This window comes from Hyperoodon ampullatus (assembly GCF_949752795.1).
Source record: "Hyperoodon ampullatus genome assembly, chromosome: 1".
In the NCBI taxonomy this organism is placed as follows: domain Eukaryota; kingdom Metazoa; phylum Chordata; class Mammalia; order Artiodactyla; family Ziphiidae; genus Hyperoodon; species Hyperoodon ampullatus.
The window spans coordinates 128546199-128567347 of NC_136914.1; the positions used below are offsets into that span (position 1 = coordinate 128546199).

At 55.7% G+C, this 21149-nt stretch overlaps 1 protein-coding gene across 1 annotated transcript in view; it reads right to left on the reverse strand.

The window, feature by feature from the left end:
• Window positions 1–18778, reverse strand: part of SORCS2 (sortilin related VPS10 domain containing receptor 2) — a gene marked incomplete at both ends in the record, with an annotated part of 488460 nt that extends 469682 nt beyond the window's left edge. The window contains one exon of the mRNA XM_079717755.1: window positions 18302–18778. Coding sequence (XP_079573881.1) covers window positions 18302–18778 — 477 coding nt within the window. The remainder of the gene's footprint in view (window positions 1–18301) is intronic.
• Window positions 18779–21149: the final 2371 nt, after the last annotated feature.

The following is a 21149-nucleotide window of genomic DNA, read 5'->3' on the forward strand; positions in this document are numbered from 1 at the left end:
GTGCAGAGAAACGTGGCCTTGGGAGAATGACCCTAGCCACAGACCCCACCCGTCTGTCCACCATTGCTGGCCCCAGGTGGACCAGTCCTGGGCTGGGTTTCCACTGGGGGCGGTGCTCACCATTCACAAAGACAAGGCAAGCTGATCTCACCTTCGCCTCTGCTTTCTAATGTATGCCTTCACCTGGCAGCAAAGCTGGGGTCACTCAGCGGTGCTGTGCATCACCCTGCTTTCCCTGAAGCTCACGAGTCAACAAGACTCACAGCCCAGAAAGCCAACCAGCAAAGACAGACATCCTTCGCGTCCATCCGGACGACACACCCAGCTTGCAGCACCACCTTCTAACACAACCTCAACTCGGTGCTGACCTCAGCAAGCCCAGACACCCTGGAATGTGCCGTCCCGGGAAGGGGGTGAGCCTCCCATCACTGGAAAGATCCCAGCTGGGACTCGGTGGCCTCTGAGCACCCTGGAAACTCTGAGACCTCTGAGTCCACCCCGGGACTCCTCCTTGGCAGCCATCCTGCGCACATTAGGTGCCCACGTGGCATCTGCTGAATGAATCTGCCCCGAGGGCCTTCCCACCCAACAGCTGTCCTTTCGGTAGAAGAAGCTGACTTCCTTCTCGAAGACAAGCGGAGACCCATCTGTGATTCACCTTCTCCCACGAGTCCTGTCAGACACCCAGGGCTGGAGAATGGAGGCAAAGACACCAAAACAAAGACTCGCAGCCAACTTCCTGCCAGAGGGGAGCCAAGCCCTGCCCACGGCTTGCTCACCGCAGGGAACTTCTCCCTGCAGCTCAGGGTAGAGACGGGAAATAAAAGGCTGGGAAGGCTGCTGCAGCCACCCCAATCCCTGGAGGCTCAACCAGGGCTGCTCGGGCATCTGAGAGCCTTTCCCAGGGTCCCCCCGCCAGGCCCGCTGGGTCTCCATCTGGAAAGGGCCCTGGCCCGGGACCCTGCAGACCTGGTCTAGCCCCACTCTGCCACCCGCAGCTTTGGACTCTGTTCAAACCACTCGACTTCCCAGGGCCTCAGTTTTCTCATCTGTAAAATAAGGCCACGGGGCTCTGAGATGCCTTACGACACCCACAGCCCTGCTTGAACTCAGTGGCTCTTGACTTCTTTGGGTTGAGATTTTGGCAGCACAGGGATGGAGAGACTCAAATCACGGCCGAATGACGGGAGCGCGGGGCCCCTCGGATCCAGGCCAGGATGACCACACCAGACATGGCCCACTTCCCTGACCGAATCTGTCCATGTCACCATCTGAGAGGGCCGCCTCCAGCCTGCCTGGGCTGTCCTGTGGTCCACGTCCAGGGCGCCAAGACCTCGGGTGTCCCAGGAAACGCCTGCTCCTGCCCGGGGTGGCATTGGCTGCCCCCTGCACTTCACCCCACGTCCAGCCACCGCCACTAGGCCCCAGTGGACCTACGGTGTGCACTGACCAAAAGACAGCACAGGTAGCCCGCAAAGGAGCATCCAGGCCAGCGTGAGATGCAGTGAGTGCCACATACCAGGAGTCTCCTCTACTCTGAGCTATGTGGACATGGGCACGGCCCCTGGCAGAGCCAAGGGGCTCTGGCCAACAGGCCTGGGGCTTCACCGCTCAGCACACCATAAAAAGCACAAGTGTGGGGCTGTCTTGGCCTTGACCATGTGGAAACCACGCAGCCCATAACTGACCCCTCTGGGAGTGCAGGGCATTGGGGGAGGGAGTGGGGTGTCATCGGCGGCCATGGGTATTCTCCCAACGTGGGAGGATGACCCCCCAACGACAAAGCCAGGAGAGACGCGAAGCTGCTGCTGGGCCCCCAACTCACGACAATGCCCTCTGCAGGGTCCTACCCAAAACTATGCTCTCGGTCTAGTCTGAGTAGGTCCAGGGTTGGGGCCCTGGCCTGACAATCAGCATGTCAGCCCTCTGGCCGAGATGATGGCTTGGGGTGGGCATGTGACCCATGCCGGCCAGTGGGTCTCTGTTCTGGACTTCTATTGGGAAGCACTGGCAGACAGCAGCATTCTCTAGCCTCAGGTTCTCAGGGAGCCGTGACCCAGGTGGGCTGTCGAAGAAGGAGGCCAACACACAGGGAAGCTGAGCCCAGAGACAGAGACACAGGCTGAGGGACAAAGGCTAAGAGACTGCACCTGGGGTCCCTGGAGCCAACCACACCTGAAGCCAGAACCCTGGACTTTCCGGACCTGTGAGCCTACGAGTCCACTTTTTCACTTAGGCTAGTTGGAGTCAGGTTTCTGTGACTTGTGACCAAGCATCTTGCTTAACACACCCCCTTCTGTGCACAGCCTTACAGAAGCCATGGGAATGGCGGGAAATAAGAACACACACCACACCCTTCAGTAACCTTAGACCGAACCAGGAAGACCTGACCAATCGGCCCAAACACACCAGGTGGGGACACAGGGTGTGACCAATACTGCCCATTAGAGACTGGGGGAGAGGAAGACCCCGGAGGGCCGAGTGACAGGAGCCAGCTCTCACTCCTGGGCCCCCTGCACTCTGTGCTTTCTCTTCTTTCCACAAGAATTCCTCTCCCCGCTGGGGGGACAGGAACTCCACCAGGGCAGCCACGGAGTTTCAGGGCACTAAAGGAGATTTAACCACACATACTGCTGGGAACGTTCTTGAAAGAATTAGACAGAAACAGACACCAGATAATGTTCATTATATACTTGCACTGCTATAGAAAATGGACATTACATTTTCCTCCAGGTGGAGCAAGAATAAAAGGGATTAAGGATTAGCTGACAGAGTCTTCGCCACTCGCCCAGGCCCCCTCCACCTCATCACACCCACTTCCCTCCTAATGATCTGGGGACGTGTATGCACTTGGTAGATGATCCATGCCTGCTAAAAGGCACCATGACATACAAAGTAACCTATCTACAAAACAGAAACAGATTCACAGACATAGACAACAGACCTGTGGTTGCCAAGGCGGGGGAGGGATGGACTGAGAGTTTGGGGTTGATAGATGCAAACAATTACATTTAAAATGGATAAACAGGGCTTCCCTGGTGGCGCAGTGGTTGAGAGTCCACCTGCCGACGCAGGGGACACGGGTTCGTGCCCCGGTCCGGGAAGATCCCACATGCCGCAGAGCGGCTGGGCCCGTGAGCCATGGCCACTGAGCCTGCGCGTCCAGAGCCTGTGCTCCACAAAGGGAGAGGCCACAACAGTGAGAGCCCCGTGTACCGCCAAAAAAAAAAAAAAAGTTAGAAAGATACACTGTCTATAGTAAATATTCACAAGTGATTGTTGCTGCTGTGCTTACTATCCTATTAAAGGTGTAAAATCCATAAAACACTTTAAGTTCAAAATTAAATATGAATTTTTACCTTTTAAAAAAATAAAATAAAATAAATAAAATAAAATGGATAAACAACAAGGTCCTATTGTAGAGCACAGGGAGCTATACTGAATATCCTGTGATAAACCATAATGGAAAAGAATATAACAAAAGAATGTCTCTATGTGTATAACTGAATCACTCTGCTGTACAGCAGAAAGTAACAGCATTGTAAATCAACTATATTTCAATTAAAAATTTATTTTTAATTAAAAAAAAACAAAGAGGGCTTTCACTAGTTAGAATTTCTGTTGTCTCTTTGTTAAAACTCTGGGAACTTTATTTGATTTCTTTGATATAGCACAGATGAAAAACAAACAAACAAAAATAAAAGGCACCATGACAAATGTTAGGTAAGTGACCCTCCCAGTGTCACCGCCTGGCTCCTCCCAGGGACCCTCCCTTCTGGGTTCTCCTTCCCCCACCCCACCCCAAATTCCCAAACTCACCAAGCTGCAACAACGGGCCCGGCCTTTGCCCTGCTGTTCCCACTACCTGGATGCCCTTCTTCCTCCCACCCTCCTTTCCCGGCCACCACCTCTGGGAAGCCTTCCAAGATTTCTCCAGGAAGGGAAGTTCAGGGGGAAGTTTTGTTCCCTGCAGTAGGATGAAGACTCAAAGTCAGAATTTATTGACTTCAAGAAAAAAATGCAGACACATGAAATTTCTTGCACAGTGAGTTTGTGGCCCCGACTCAGCCCTGCTGTAAACTTTCAGGCGTTCTGAGGAGCAGAGGGAGCTCCTGGAAGAGCCCTGTGGGCACCGAGGTGCTGGCAGCTAGCAGGCCACCACCACCTCCCCCCAAATGCCTCTCTCGTAGGCTCAGGAATGGCTGATGCCCCTCAGCAGGTGGCAGATCCTTGTACCCCCTTTCTGGAATAAGAGGGGTGCCAGGCTCCGTGGGGTCTTGACTGGGAGAGGACAGGCGGCCCTGAGCACCACAGCCACCGTCCCAGGCACCCCCAGGTCCAGAGAGGACGTCGGACAGAGAGAGGGAGGGAGTAAGCGCCAAGGACAAGGGCAGCCTGGCTGCTTTCTCTGAGCGCTCCCCACTGCAGCCCTGCACAGCACTGCCCAGGTCAGCCTCCAGACCTCCTGGAAATGCCATCCCCTCCTTGGGACCCCTCCCTGACCACTAGCTCAAACGGGCCTTTGCTTCCCCTACCCCAGTTACAGACCCCATCACCTGTGCCTTCCTCCACAGCATCCCTCCCACCTGCCCCTGCCCTTGTGTCCCCAGGTCATCAGGTCATTGTCTGCCCCTCTCACCAGGTAGGGACCATGCTTCATCCTGGCCACGTCACCCCTTCCACCTGGCAGAGGGTCTGGCCCATAACTCAGTATCAATGAACGAATCAACCACTGCAAAAGCCTCTCTGAAACACTCTGGGGCAAATGCAAACTCAGGCCAAACCCCCATGGGCATCAACAAAAGCTCTGGATTCGCTGGTGAGTGGGGTCATCTGGAGCTCTGCCCTCCTCCATCGCGCTGAAAACAAGCTGAAGATGGCATTGGAGTGAGTTAAGAGGGATGGCAAACACCAGACTAGAAACACTGACCTGTGAGTTTGGGATCAGCTGCACATCAGGCCAGCTGCCACAGTTAGGGAGTTCTGCCCGCCCCGTACCCAAACACACAACCCATCAGGGACTGAGCTTACCCACAGCATCCCAGCAGAGGGGCACGTCCCGGCGCCTCCAGACAGCCTCACCGCTGGCGGGCCACCTTCCAGCGGGGAAGGTCCAAGGGCTTCCTACCGAGCAGGGGCATCTGGCCCAATGGTCCACACAGGCCCCCCCCAGTCCTCCCACCCACCCCAGGATGGGCCAGCCAAGCCCAGAAGGATGGGGTGGCATGGAGGGGCCGAGCAGAAGCTGGCCGCCCAGCATGGAGCCGAGCCCTAACACGCACCGGCCTTCAGTTCACAAGGCCCGAGTGGGCCTCGTCACCCGTTTTAGGATGAGAAAGACAAAGCTCCACAGGATTAGGAGCTGGCCAGGGCCACATGTGGCCGAGAGGTGACAGAGCAGAGTGGACACCCCGGTGGAGGGCGGTGGGCGTGAAGAGGGCCTGAGTGTGGTCGGGGGCAGGTGGGTGAGGCAGACAGGACCACCCTCCAGGCTCTGCCAGTCCCAAGCCAGGGCAGGGGAGCCAGGCGGCTCGGGGAGCCAGGCGGCTCGCAGACCCAGCCAGCGTCTCGGAGCTCCTTCCCGTGTTCACGAGACCCAGACTGGGGCACGGCTGCAGGCTCATCCAAGAGACTAGAGAAGATTCATCCCCACAGAGGACCCCGGGGACCCTGAGGGAGACAGAGCACGGCAACCCCAGCCCGGGGGTCCTGCTCGGCCCCAACTGAGGCACAGAGGGGACAGAACCACAGCCTCTCATCCTTATAAAAGGCTGCGTGGGCCCTGCTCACGGGCTGCGGGGCTCAGGGGATAACGCTGCACGGGCTCTGCACTGGGCACAGGGCAGGCAGGGCTGGAGCCCCATCACGTGACAGGAGCCTCAGCCAGAGCCCCGCCTCCGGTCCCCTCCCACCAAGACCCTGCCCTGGCGATAATTCCCCATCACTCCAGTGGACAGCGTCGCTTGGATATGCTCCAGAAAACAGGACTCCCAGGAGCCCTGGAGAACTGAGGGCAATCCGCTTCCTTCCCCCATGTGCCGTGTGGATGGCCCCCAGCCCCACCCTTCCCCCAGGTCAGAGGTCAAGGTGGCCAGCACCAAAGTCGGCCAAGTCTCCACATCCCAGAAGAGTGAGGTGCCAGGTCAGGCAGGGCAGGGCAAGGCCACCTCAGTGTCCAGGGTCCGTCTGCTTGCTCCTCTGTGCCAGGGAGGGCACATGTGACTGTAGGGCCGGCTCCCCTCCCTGGGGCAGGGGAAGCTGCGGGATCTTGGGGAAGCAAGTCCCAAAGGGCCCTTCCCGCCAGACCCCACCCGGAAGGCCATGGGTTTCGGGTTCTCCCTTGGCTGCCTGCCGGGCCTCTGCTCCGTGAGATGGAAAGAAAGTCTGACTTGACCTTAGGAGGTGAGCATTCCAGGCGATAATTTGTATCAGGAAACTTGCAAAAAATAACATACGTCAACGAGAAATACTCCCTTTAAAAGTGGGCTCTTGGAGCCAACACTGCTGGGCTTGACTCTGCTTTAGCAAACTACTCAGGAAATGGGACGAAAATGGAACCACATAGAACTCCATGGTGGATGCCACCCCCAGCACATCAGCGGGGCCCTGGCCAGATGCTGGGGTGAGCTCCGAGCCCACGCAGCCCTCAGCCCCCCAGGGTGTAAGGGGAGGGTGCAAGCACGCAGCCACAGCCTCCAAAGGTGGCACTTTCTCAAGCTTTAAAAAGGTAACATGCTGGGACTTCCCTGGTGGTCCAGTGGCTCCCAATGCAAGGGGCCTGGGTTCGATCCCTGGTCAGGAAACTAGATCCCCCATGCCACAGCTAAAGATTCCACACGTGGCAACGAAGATCCCACATGCCACAACTAAGACCCGGCACAGCCAAATAAATAAATAAATAAATAAATAATGTTTTTTAAGGTAACTTGCTGATGCGACTTTAAAGAAAAGACAGAGGCAAACACAGAACGAAGGTGACAAGGACCAAAACCATTTTCGGGGGCTCCCCCCACCCCAGGGCTGATATCAGAAGCTGGTTATCCCCGTGAGGCTGGGCCCAGAGGAAACGCTCAACGCAGGTCTGATGGATGGATGAACGAGTGAACAAGCGAGCGACACTTAGAAAGACACCCATCAGAAAGCCAACCTTCCCAGTTTCCCCCAAGGTGGCCCTCCAGGAAAGCTCCTCCGTGTTTAAAGCCACCCAAATTTGCTTATCTTTGTTGAAAAGCTGAGCCAACCATCTCCTGGGTGCTGTGTTTTGTTTTATGTGAATGAAATGAGGCTGGGAGCAGAGAAGCGATTTAAAAGCGCCAACTTAATTTTGGGACTGATGCTCTCTCCCCACTAAGCACCCTGGCTCCTGGCTGACCCACCCCAGCCAAAGGGCAGAGGCCCAGGCAGGGGGAGGCACAGGGCGCCGTGGCCTGGCTGCACGGCCACTGCTGCCAGTCGAAGCTTCTGGGCAGAAAGTTTTGGGCAAGAAGCAGTCTCTCCATCTCCCCCAAAGTGCTCTTCCCTACGGGGAAGGCTCAGGATCCTCACTGAACACAGGTGGGGACAAATTAGTGCTTTACAGAGCTTGAGAGGTCACATGGGGAGCAGGCAACTGAACAGGGAGGCCAGCTCTGTCACCCATCGGCCATGGGGTCCTTCCCAGATCCTCAGCAGAGAAGGAGGTGGGCCGGGCCTCTGAACTGATAGCCCTTCAGGACCAATGAGCCCCTTCTATCCTACTCATCTGCTAAGTTGCCAATGTTTACTGAGCATCTGCTAAGCACCTAGCACTGGGAGACAGCAGAGAACAGACAGACCAAAGCTCCGCCCTCCCGGGGTCCACACCCTTAGGGGCCTGGGGGAGACACGACACGGGGACAGGCACTGGGGTGGGGGGGTGGAGAAGAGAATCATCCCCACGGGGTGCGTCTGTCCCCTCTCTTTCCCAGGAGCCACGTCCTACCTGGCATTACCTTCACTTCTATTCACTTCACTTCTACTCACCTGTGATTCCCCGCCAGCTCTTCTGGGATCACAGAATCCAGGGACCCAGGAACTTGGGTGGAGAAACAAGAACTTGGTTTATTTTCACCAGCTCCAACTGAAATTGGGTGTTTCCTTCATCATGAAGTAGGCAACAAGTCACAATGTTGTCATTAGTACCTGGGACTTTGTCACCAACAGAAATCACAGGTGTTTTCCCGGGCACGTTGACAGCTGTTGCCGACCCCGAAATATCGTTTACGTTCATCACAACTTCAAAACTGTGGTACTTACCACACTTGCTGCTAACTCTTGTTGATGTGTTACTAAAGAAATTAGTTTTAATATTCTGGTAACTTTATTGCCATAGAACTTATTTTTTAATAATCATCCTTTAATCCTATCTATTTTATGTTATGCTGGTTATAAAAACTACATTCTGAGAAACTTCATGGGCTTCTCCAGACTTGGGGTGGGGGGAGTCTATGGCACAGAAAGAGCTGAGAACCCCTGTGCCAGGATGGGGGGGTCCTTGGAGCCGGGAAGCCCCTCCACGTGTGTCCCGGGGCAGCCCGTGGTGTGACACCCAGCAAGGCACCCAGCAGCCACCTCAAACGACTGAGAGAGAACGGCTGCAGGAATTAAATAAAAACCCCGAAGCCCCTCAACGGTCAAGTGATAAATCAGAACATAAACTTGGATGGGGTGAAGCAGTATCGATGGGAATAAATTGAGAAAAACGTAAGATTTTTTATTGAGTGTTTCATTTTTACGGAGTGAAAATTGAATTATTTAACTGGTCAATGAGCTAGTCAATAGGGAAAAGGGCCTAAAAGCAGGGAGGAAGTGAAATGCATGTGAACCTGAAATACAAACGGCAGGATCTCCAGAACACGCCCCCCTGGACCATTTCCTACCCCCCGCAGGCCCCCCACCGCCAGACCAGTCAGCCTATTTCTGACTTTCCAACGTTGATAGATCTGGATGTCCTGGGCTCCAAGCAACAGCCCCTCCCCTTGCGTCACACATAGCAGAATGGGGGGTTATCAGAAGAAACCAGAAACAACGCCACTCCCACCCACTGTACTGTCTCCCTGCTGTGTCCTTTCCAGGTATGGGATGGCCCTTAGTGCTGTGAATATTTCTCCCCCCAAACCACAGGGCGACAGATTTCTTTGGGGATTGCAACCATGCAACTAATTAGCAGGTGGGCAAAAACTCAAAGCAGACACAAGAATGATGTCTGCTATAGTTAAGACCTCAGGCTCAATCCAAAAACTAACACAGAATTCCATAATCCCACTTCTGAGTATACACCCAGAAGAGGAGAAAGCAGGGATTTGAACAGACATTTGTACCCCAATGTCCACAGCAGCATTGTTCACAATAGCCCAGAGATGGGAGCAGCCCAAGTGTCCACGGATGAATGAACAAGAAAACAAATGTGGTCCATCCACACAGTGAAATGTGATTCAGCTTTAAAAAGGAAGGCAATTCTGACACAGGCTACAACATGGATGAAGCTCGAGGATATTATGCCCAGTGACATAAGCCAGTCACATAAGGACAAACACTGTATCACTCCACTTATATAAGGTCCCTAGAAAAAACAGCCAAATCCACAAACAGAAGTAGAATGGTGGTTTGCAGGGAAAGGGGGAGACAGGAGGCAATGGGGGGCTACTGTTTAATGGGGACAGAGTTTCCATCTGGGAAGATGAAAAAGTTCTGGAGATGGACGGTGGTGATGGTTGCGTAACAATGTGAATGTACTTCATGCCACTCAACTGTACACTTAAAATGGTTAAGAAGGTAAATTTTATTTGTATTTTATCACCATTAAAAAATAACAATAAAGAAAAAAGAGTAAAAATATTTCTTGCACTAAAAAAATAGCACTCAGGGACTTCCCTGGTGGCACAGTGGTTGATAATCTGCCTGCCAAGGCAGGGGACACGGGTTCGAGCCCTGGTCCGGGAAGATCCCACATGTCACGAAGCAACTAAGTCCACACGCCACAACTACTGAGACTGTGCTCTAGAGCCCGCGAGCCACAGCTATTGAGCCCACGTGCCACAACTACTGAAGCCCGTGTGCCTAGAGCCTGTGCTCCGCAATGAGAAGCCCGCACACCGCAACGAAGAGTAGCCCCTACTCGCCACAACTACAGAAAAGCCCGCAGGCAGCAACGAAGACCCAACATAGGCAAAAACAAATAAATAAATAAATTTATTTTTTAAAAAAATAGCACTCCGGCTCAAGAGTGAAGAACGAAATCACATCTCAGACCCTTTTTAGCTGTGTGACTTTGGGCAAGTCCCCTGGATGCTGTGAACCTTTCTTTTCTCGTCTGTAAAATGAATATAATAATCGTATCTATTTTTTTAGGACTGTCTCCAGGACTAAATGAGTTAATGCCTGTGATGAGCTCGGCACAGCCATGGACACAGAAAAGGGGACTGTAATTATTAACTTCATTATTACTAATCAGAAGCAATATGTAAATAATGAGAAATTGTTATTATAAGATAAAATTACCTCCGAAGGAGAAGCAGGGAGGCGATCCTAAATGCCATCTCTGCAGCTAAGGCCTGGAAGATGGTATCTCTACCTCTGACGCCTCAGAAATATGCACGGCACAGAAAGCTCATAAAGAGCCCTTTCTGAATTAAAAGTGATCTGAATAGAAGCAGCCACACTTGGCCTGGCTCTTTTCTTACTTTAATTTGAACTTAATTTATCTCTGAGCATCAGGAAACGGCGTCATGCAAGAGATGTGCCCTGTCGGAGTCAAGGCGAGCTCAACATTGCAGGAAATTATCTGCTTTTGCAAGAACATCACGAAGGAAGGAGGGTGCTGTTATTTTAAGATCTTCGAGCTGGTGTGAGAAGAAACTAATTAAATGATTGTAATTTTCTGTGCAAATGCAGTAGCTTGACTACTGCAGAGATGCAAAATAAGAAGGAACTTTTCCACCTCAAAAGAACATCGGAGTCTTAATTTTTTTTTTCTTTCCGGTTCTCCAGTGAGAGCTCACATTCAAGTACTCCTATCAAACGTTTAAAACAACAAACAGAGCTTAAGCGGGACAAAGATGATGCGCACACTGTGTGCTCTGGGAAGTGTCCTGGAATCACGGGGCTGGAGTAGAAACGGTTTTGTTGCTGCCCTCAGTGGGCTGCCTGTCAGTCGCCAGCTCACAGCGAGACTGGGAACAGGTTGCAAGAGTCTGTGCTCTGCAACCCACCGGAGCAGGTCAGGGATGGCTGCACCGTGGGAACCCGCATGGAGCGGAAGCGGGGTCTTCGCCATCCCCACCATCCACTGGGCAGAACCGGAAGGGCCACGGGTGCATGTTTCCATGGCAGTTCTATGCCCAGCATCCAAGCTCACACCCAGAATGAGGCTTTCAAAGGGCTCCCACAGCAAGAGCAGGCTGGGGACAGACCCACACGCATGCTTCACCCTCCAGATGCTGGGATGGAGACCTTGTCGTGACCACGACGAGAGCCAGAGTTCCCCTGCTCCCTGAGCTTCCACACCTGGGCACACGCTGGCCAGGAACAGGGCTGCAGTAACAGCTGGCTTCACGGGTCATCACATCCCTCCGTACTCCATAAAGCACCCGTGCAAACTCGGGAATTAGGAGCGCGAGGGCGAAACGGGCCATTGGTAAGAATCTATAAATAACTCACTCTTTGGATGCTAAAAAAAAAAAAAAAGAAAAATGAGGAAGCTCCCAAACAGAAGGCAGTTTACAAGCTCGCCCTCCGGGTCTTCCCAAAATGGAAACGCTCAGGGATGCTCAGCGTGTTGCCAGCGCATGTTCTCATGGCTCCAGCTCTGCACTCCCACGGTGTCATCCTTGGGGGCTTAGCCTGCCTCTGACAAATTATAATAAAGGAACATGTTAAAACAACAGGAACTCTAAAGAAGGCCTATGCAAGCACTGGGCTGCCTTCTAATCTGAAGGGGCGTGCAGAAGAATGAAGTTAATTTATGACCTCTTTAAAACACTCTCAGGAACCCTCATGCAAACACAAATTAAATAGCCACTTCATTAAAGTAAAAGTAGATTTGTGCAATGTGTTCGGGAACATTATTAACAGGGCTGTTTTTATGCCTTTGAGCCAAGCTTCTTGATTGATGGACCTGTTCTTTCTCTGCCTGGTGCTCCGGGCTTTTCAGGACCCCAGGCCTCTCCCTTAGCCTGCAGAGTCTCACCATCCCAACCTCCTCCTCAGCCCAGGTGACACTGACTCTACCCACCCTTCAGAGCTGCTCGATCATCACCTCCTCCAGGAAGTCCTCTCTGACCTCCCCAGCACAGATCCTTAAAGCACCAGAATTCTGTAATGAATTCCTGTCCAGTCCCAATGTCCTGCCAGGACAGGGGCCATGAGTGATTTCGCTTGTCACTGTACCCCGGTACCTAACAGACCCTCTTAGAAAGCAGCTGCTTTGAAGGCTAATATGAGGTCTCTTCTCACCTGGGGCTCTCAAACTTTGTGTCATCTCTCCAGGCACAGACAGGATGCAGAAGACCCTAGGTGGTCCTGGGCACAGGGCAAGCATACCCCCAAGTACAACACTGCCGCCTTGCATGCCAAGACTTCCCCAGGCTCTGCCCACAGAGCAGACGTGTCCACTGAGCATCACCCGTCCCACAACACACGCTGCCCTCACTCTCTCATCATTCTTGGTCCAGCCGCCAGGCCCAGGGTCCCCGACAGGTGGCACAGCTGGCTTCCTGACAACAAATGTGACAGACACTCAGTGCCGGTCACAGCATCCCGTGACCTCTGTCTGCCTCTGTCCCTCTCTGGGTGGCCACTGGCCGCCCTTGGTGAAGCTGCCACGACAGAGAAGTGGTTCATCTGGGGGCAGAGGCCCACCAGCCAAGCACTGAGCAGTCACAACTCAGCCACCCATGAACCAGACCACTCTATCCAATGGAGTTCCCACCCCAAAACGCTGGGAGGCCCGCACTGTGGTGGCCTGGAATCCCAAAATTTCTCACGGAAAGTTCATCAGACTTGGAGCCACCAAGCCCGCCCACAAGAGCGGAGTGGAGCCGTCACCACGAAACCACAGCCTTCAGACTCAAGGCTACAAATCAGCTTTGTCACTGGATTCATTCAAGAACCCAAAGGGCTTTCCACGAAGGCCTTCATGGTCTCTGGACGCTGGAGCCTGGCCGTGAGCCGTGAGGCCTCCGTGGGGGGTTGGGGAGCCACGTCTTGTCCATCCTCACCTGAACCCCCTCTCAGACCTGCTCTTCCCTCCCTCTGTCCCCTCCAGGGCCCTGGGCCAGGCCTCACCATCACAGCAGCCTCCTCGCTGAGTCTCTGTACAGGTCTCACCTCCATGGCCCCTCACCAAGCCCACCCTGCACACTGCCCCCGGGTCACTGGTTGAAACTCAGCCCAGCCCTGCTATCACTCCCTGAGCACTTGCTGCAGGCCAGACCCTGTCCGAGCACTTTCCGTGGATTATCCTACTGAACCTGCACCACAGACAGACCTATGAGCCTTCACTTCCGCCAAATCTAAGACACTGAGGCCCAGAGAGGTCAGTCCATCCACCCCAAATCTCAGAGCCAGAAAGGAGCGGGGCCGGGTACAAACCCAGGCAGGCTGAAGCTCAAGCACCAATAACCACCACCCCGCACTGCCACGCTAGGCTGTTCAGCCTCATATTTGGGACCCGTTAGGAGTGGACTTCAACCAGTTTTTTCCAAACTTCTTTCCTCTGATTTCTCTCCACGCACAATGCACTGTCTCCGTGTATGACACAGACATACCTTCAGATTCCCACCTCCCAGACCTTGCTCAAGCAGTTCCTCCCCCAGAATGTTCCTCTCCATCTCCCATATGCTCCCCCTACTCGTTCCATAAGTCCACCCTGATGCCACCTCTTCCATGCAGTCTTCCCTGATTTCCCCACTGGGGAAGATGGTGCTCACCCCTTGTATCCCAACTGTTCACGTCCATCCCTTTTTTCCCCCACAGGACTACTCTGAGCTCCCCTGCATTAAGCTCAGGGGATGCAAAAGTAATTGAGGCCCCTTCCCTGCTGTTACGAGCTGAACTGTGCCCCCCTCACCGCCCCCCACAAATCATATATTTAAGTCCTAACCCCCAGGACCTGAGGATGTGACTATATTTGGAGATATGGTCTTTAAAGAGGGGATTAGGGTAAAATCAGGCCATTGGAGTGGGCCCTGATTCAATATGGTTGGTGTCCTTATAAGAAGAGATTAGGACACAAACACAAAGAGAAGACAGCCATCTACAGGCCAAGGAGAGAGGCCTCAGGAGGAACCAACCCTACTGATCCCTTGATCTTGGACATCCAGCCTCTAAAATGGAGAATGCATTCTGCTGTTAAAGCTGTCCAGTCTGTGGCACTTTGTTGTGGAGGCTAATACACATGCCCTCAAGGAACTTGACATCTGACAGCTGTGTTAGATGTGACCCATTTCACACCTTCAGAAGCTCCATGCTTCTGATTCGGAGCTCTGGCTCTCTGGGTATAAAATATGTACAGATATCAGGTTCCTGAAGATCCCTGAGCAGAGAGCATGAATAGTCAGGGCAGAAGTACCTCTGCATACGGCTCCCCTCGACATCCTCAACCCTGCAGAACAGCACAGAGCAGATGTGGAGCGGGGGTGGGGGACATGCCAATCTGCTGACCACCAGTGACAAAACTGAACCAACTGGGCCTGGCTGCAGGAAGCTCACATTCTAGTCCACCGATGCATCAAAGCTGACGTTCCAGTGCCGTGAGGGAAGGCGTACAGGTGAGTTGTACTTAAGTATAACAAGCATGCAATTTCCCAGAAATGGTAAAATTGGGACAGGGCACAGCACCATCCCATTGGGGTAGCATGAAACCCTGACCTCGGAGGCAGGGACCTGCATTCTGTCATACTTGTCATACTTGTCTCCAAATCACACCTCTGCCTCTGAGGGCAGCTCGGGAGACCCAGAACCTGGAGCCTCTGTGCATGACCCGTTCTGGATCCATTGAAGGTAACACCAGTTGGTTTCAATGAAACATTCATTTCACACCTAACAATTCATTTCTACAGCTAAACGGCAGACAGAAAGGCAGTGTTTGAACTTCCAATCAAGTCCCCTTCTGTATCTCCATGGGAGCGGGAAGAAACCAAGCCTTTGGAAGGAAAACGCACATATGTTCTCAGTGCTACAGCGACAGGGCCTGTCCTGGAATAAGCTCGAATCCTGCCATTCCTTTCTGCAGATGCTCTAAAATACCATTTTAAAAAGTCTATCCCTCTCCAAATGCTTTTTTTAACTTTGTAAAACACCTGACATGGTAAAGCAAACACCATCTCTACTCTCGTAGAGCACATCTGCAGAGCATAGCTCCTTGGGTTCGGATGCCTGTGCAAATCAGATGACATAAAATTTTTAAAAGACTCTGCTCAGCAAATCAGCCTCAAGTTAGTTTCTTTTCCGTTTTAGCTTTCAAAGATGGTGCTTTCCAGCGGAGGTGAACCAAGTGCAGAATCCTGGCTAAAATCCTTAGCCCTGTGGCTGCCAGAGGGACCAAAGCGCATTTCTGAGACACTTCACGTGCGGAGAAAAGAATGCAACGCATGCGCGGAGTGCTGAGAAGATAATGGTTAGAAAAAAGGGTTTTACTTGGCTCTCGGTTACAGCTTTCACTCCTCTTGAGTTCTTCCCAGGCAAGTGAAACTCTTAAAGCATCACCTGCTCCCCAAGTCAAAGGATGATGCGCTTTTCCAGCGAGAACTCCCGTCTCGCCGACTTCCCAAGCCTGAGAATGGGTGGGTGGCGGGGGAGGGCTGGCAAGCGAAGTGGGAGGTGCTTGAGCCAAACGCCGGGTCAGCATCTCCAGAGCCACAGCCGGTAACAGTGATGAGTACTCGGGCTTCGCCTCCTGTCTGCTGAGTGCCAGGCCACGCCCTGCTCTCCACAGCCACCACTGCCCCCCATTTCCCAGCGGCCAGGGGAGAGCTGCATCTCTCAAAGCTCCTCCCCGGATCTGGACTTCCCGCTAAAGAGAAGTCAGCACCTCCCCACATTCCCACTCCCCACTCCCAAGCCCCCACTCCAGGCATTCAGCTGCCAGCAGCCAGGAAACAGTCACACAGGAGTCACTCAACTCAGCCACTGTCCCCAAGCAGCAAAGCCAGGTGGGCTCCTCTGCCAGGCTCTGCCCCCAGGGCCCCCGCCCCACTGGTCCAGACTCCTCCTCAGTCTCTCCAGGGGAGCTCTGCTCTCAGGATGGGGGTGGGCGGGCTGGGTGACAGTGAGCCCTGAAGGTGCTGGTCCCACCTGGGAAGCTGCTCTCCACCCCTCTGTGTCTCTCCCTAACTTCTTTCACCCCTACCGCCCCCCACCACGAAGCTGAAAAGAGTGAGCTTCTGGAGGAACAACCTGGAGGGAGGGGGCTTGGTTTGGATGTTCTGGCTCCACTGGTCTGACTGTTAATGTTTACTGGTTCCTTTGAGTTACTGGTGTCCGGGTTACCTTGCAGTCCCTGAGTTACAGCTTACGGTACATAGGACACGATTTGCTCCCGAGTATTGCGAAGGAAGGAAGGAAGGGAGGGAGGGAGGGAGGGAGGAAGGAAGGAAGGAAGAAAGGAAGGAAGGAAGGAAGGAAGGAAGGCGGGATCCAGCTGCACGGCTGGGGTCTGACCCCTCTCTCCAGATGTACGTGGGGACGGCCCCCCAAGGGCTCTTCGAGGGAGGGGCACCTGCTCCCCTCCCTAAAGCACCGCCCCTCAGGGCCCTGCCTGCCCCCTGCTGGCCGGCGGAGCGCAGGGGGTCAGCGCCGACCCGCCCCTCCCCCAGGGCTTCCAGTCTGACTGGAGATGGCTGAAGTGACCAAGGACCAGAGACCCGGCACATGCGTGAGAAGCTGGTTGGGGAGGGGGTCCGGCAGGGCAGCGTGCTCTGGACCAATCAGGCCCATCCAGTGCTGCCCCTGCCCCAACAAGCTCATCCACCCGCCCCATCCCTTCTCCCGCAGAGTTCCCCAGCAAGCGGGGCTAGACAGAGGAGGTGGGTAAAAGTGCCGCCCAGCCCAGGCTACACCCCTGCGGTGACTAGAGAAGCACCTGCATCCCTGCCCCTCCACTCCCAATGGATGCAGGGGCCCTGGCCCAGCGCGGCTTCCCCAGAACTTTGGGAAGCCTCGGTCAAGGAAAAGGGTCGGGGGTCAGCCATTGGACAGTGAGTGGACATTGATGGAAAGGAGTGAGGAGGGGCTCCCATCTCTTCTCCCCATAACCGCGCACACACACACACACACACACACACACACACAGCTGCCACCTCCCTCCACCACTCCCTCTCCCAAAACTAGAGATGAACCACGTGGGGGTGCTGGCAGGTGACCCCAAGATAGATGACCACGGGTTATCTGCTCCGGAGGGAATAGAGCGGGGTGGGAGGGAAACGACGCTGTGGCACCCCCCGGGGAAGAATATGAGGGTATCCCCATGCCCGGGACACACCACCAAAAAGGAAGAGGCAGGATCCAAGAGGGGGCAGGACCTACAGAGCTGGTGGAAGGAGGCACCGGAGGACCTTAACAGAAGTGTGTTTGCAGGGCAAGGGGTGTCGAACTTCCCGCTGGAGCGAGGCCGAAGTAGCGGCCAAGGTGGGGGAGGGCAGGGAGTGCAAGGAGCTGGCCGCCGTGCCCTAGCCCCGCGGGTAAGCAGATCCCGGCGCATCCAGGTGCGTCCGCGGCGGGTCCTCAAGGCAGCCGCGGGTCACACTACGGGAACGCGGGGAGAGCGATGGCCCCAGAATCGAGGGTTCCAGAATCGGACGCCGGGCTGACCGGGGAAGTCCTAGAGCCCGTGGAGGTGCCACGAGCGGGGTCCCGGGTAGACCAGGGTGGAGTGGGTCCTGGAACCAAAGCAACGCTGGGTGGACCGGGTAGAGTCTGAACGCGATAGAGGCGCAACACCGAGTCGTGAGTGATCTTAAAGGGTCTGGGGGCGCCCCAAGGTGGCCGGGGTCCCGAAATCTCCGGAGACACCCGCCCCCCAACCTGCGATCTGGAGGCCAGTGGGGCCGCCCCTGAGGTGGCTCAGGGTCCCGAAAATCAGCGGAAATGCCCCCCGAGGTGAGGCAGGGCGCTCACGTATCTGGTTCCCAAGTAACCAGTGGCCAGGGGCCAGCAGGGGCGCCGCCGAGGTGACTCGCGTCCCCAAGTCTCCGAGAATGCCCGGGGTGACCGCGGGGCCGTCCGGAAGTGGGGGCTCCGAGGTGTCCGGGGCAGGGCCCGGGGGGGACGCGCGGAGGTCACTTACGCTGCTGTTCTCGCCCGTCCAGTGCACCATCGCCTGGTTGTGCGTCGCGTCCCCCTTGAGCACGAACGACGTGCTGATGAGTGAGACCTGCGCTCGCGAAGCCGCTCCGGCCACCGGCGCCGCCCGTGCCCAGCGCCCCTGGCCCGCGGCGGGGGCGCCGTCCTCGCCGGGACCCGGAGCCGGACCGGGACCCGGGGCGCCGGGCTCCGCGCCACGCGCCCGCCTGTCCTCGCCGCCGCCGGGCAGCGCGCGCCCCGCAGGCGGGCTTGGCGGAGCCCGGGTCAGCCGGGCGCGGGGACCCAGGCGCCAGGACTCGGGGGAGCGCCCCGCCGCCCCGCAGGCGGCCAGCAGCAGCAGCAGCAGCAGCAGGAGCGGCCGCGAGCGCGGCGAGCGCGGCGGCGGCGGCGCCCGGGGGCCAGGGGCTCGGGCAGCGGGGCCGGGGCCCTTCGGGGCGCGCGGGAGTCCCCGGTGCGCCATGGTCGCCGAGGGGCGGCGGCGGGGCCGGCGGCGGGGCGGCGCGGGCGAGGGAGACCGCGGCCGGGCGAGCGGAGAGCGCTGGGGAGCGCGAGCGAGAGCGCAGAGAAAGGAGCCGGAGAGGGGAGGGAGCCGGCGGGAGGAGGGGACTCGCCGCTCCGCCGCCGCCACCCGCGCAGCCGAGGGCGCACCGCCACCTGCCGGCCGGCGCCGTGCCCGCCCGTGCGAGCGCCAGCCGCTCAGGAACCAGGGGCCGGAGGTCCTGGAGCAGGCCGCTACCCTCCAGGGCCACAGGCCACAGACCCCTCTCCTCCCTTCCTTGCTTCTTCCTTGCTCCTTCCCTCCTCTCCCGCCCTCTTGCCTTCCTTCCGCCCTTTCTTCTTGTATTTACTGACCACATACTCTGGGCCAGCCGAGTTCCAGGCAGTGGGGACACAGGGGTAAACACAGCCAGGTGCCTGTTCCCGCTGCTGAGAGTCTGATGTGGGAGAAAGACCACACCTAAGTGGACACGTTCACGGACAAAATCACCCCAGAGAACCAGAATGAAGCCAGACCGTAAGTGGGGAGGTGGTCTCCGGTAGGAGCCTCTGAAGGAGTAGCAGTGGAGACAGGACCTAGCTCCTTCAGGGTGAGGAGGAGACCTTCTAGGCAGCCGGAGGGCCCTGCGAAGATGCTAAGGCAGCTTCCAGATGACCTACGGGTGCAGCCACTCCTGTGGCTTAGGCTTCAGGACTTGCAGACAGTGGCTTTATGGCCCAACCCCGGGGGCCACCAAGGGGGCAGCCCCTGAACATAAGGACAGACGCCTGGGTGAGGAGAGGGTGTGGGGCAAGGTCCCATTCAGAGCCTAGCAGGCCACGGTGAAGAGTTGGGGAAACAGAGGCTCAGCGCACCAAGTCCCCACCCAAGGTCATGAACCTACTATAGGTAGATTTCAATATAACTTCATCGAGCACCCACCATGTGCTCCGCACTGGCCTCAGGGAAAAGACACAGGAGCAGGAGATTCTCCGAGGCAAGGCCAGGGTCAGAGTAGCTGTGCATCCTCAGCCAGGGGCCACCCCGCCTCCTCCTTCCCCAGTGGCCCCCGCATTAGATAAAAATCCTCAGGCTTGGGCTTCCCTGGTGGCGGCGCAGTGGTTAAGAATCCGCCTGCCAGTGCAGGGGACACGGGTTCTAGCCCTGGTCCAGGAAGATCCCACACGCCACGGAGCAACTAAGCCCGTGCGCCACAACTACTGAGCCTACGCTCTAGAGCCCACGAGCCACAACTACTGAGCCCGTGTGCCACAGCTACTGAAGCCCACCCACCTAGAGCTCGTGCTCCGCAGCAAGAGAAGCCACTGCAATGAGAAGCCCGCGCACCGCAATGAAGAGTAGCTGCCACTCACCGCAACTAGAGAAAGCCTGTGCACAGCAACGAAGACCCAATGCAGCCAAAAATAAATAAATAAAATAAATAATTTTTTTTAAAAAATCCTCAGGCTCAGCATCCCTGTCACACTCACCTCCCAGTTGGGTCTCTTTGCTCCAGAGAGAGAGAAAGAGAGAGAGAGCAGAGTGAGAGAGTCTAACGGGGCAAAGGAGCAAAGGCTCGAACGTTTGCGAAAGATAGACAGTGGGGCTTCCCGCTGGCCCCCAAAGAGCTGAAGCACCCAGCACCCTGTCTTCTGCTTGCTCACCCAGGCTCATCCGGAATTCATAGCCAATAACAGACTGGGCTTGCCCTCTGCCCAGCGCTGGGGTGGGGGGCGGGGCTTGGCTGGATACCTATGAAGTCTCCTGCCTTGGAATGTGCCCTCGCTCCCTCCATGGTATAAATTCCCAATCTGTCAGAGTCTAAATCTCCAGCTCAGGCCCAGAGTCAGGAGAGAAGGGGGAGCCAGCAGCTGTGGGAACATCTGGTCTAGCACAGGGAGCAGAGAACAGAACAGGGTCAGTGCAGGGCTGAAGGGAGGGGAGACAAAACAAAGTGGCAGGTGGGCACTAAAAAGACGCTTACAAGCCAACCAGCACTGCAGACAGTAGCTGGCGGGAAGGTGCTCGCTGCACAGCGGTCAGAAGAGAGCTGGGTCTGTCCCGCCTTAGACTCAAATTCACCAAGAGGCTCCCTGATGCTGGCTGAGCCTCCATCTCCCCAGCTGTGAAGGAAAGGGGGCTGCACAGTCTCTAAGGTCTCTTCCAGTTGTTTGTTGGTTTGTTTTGTTTTGTCTTGTTTTTAAATAAAGGAAGGCCTCCAAGTACTGTCCTCAAGAAAATTTGACACTGATACATCATAGAGCACCTACTGTGTGCTGGGCACTTTCCTAGGGACTGGCTGCGTCCTGGAAAAGAAGATGGGGGCCTCTGCTCTTGGGGTGGGTGATGTTGC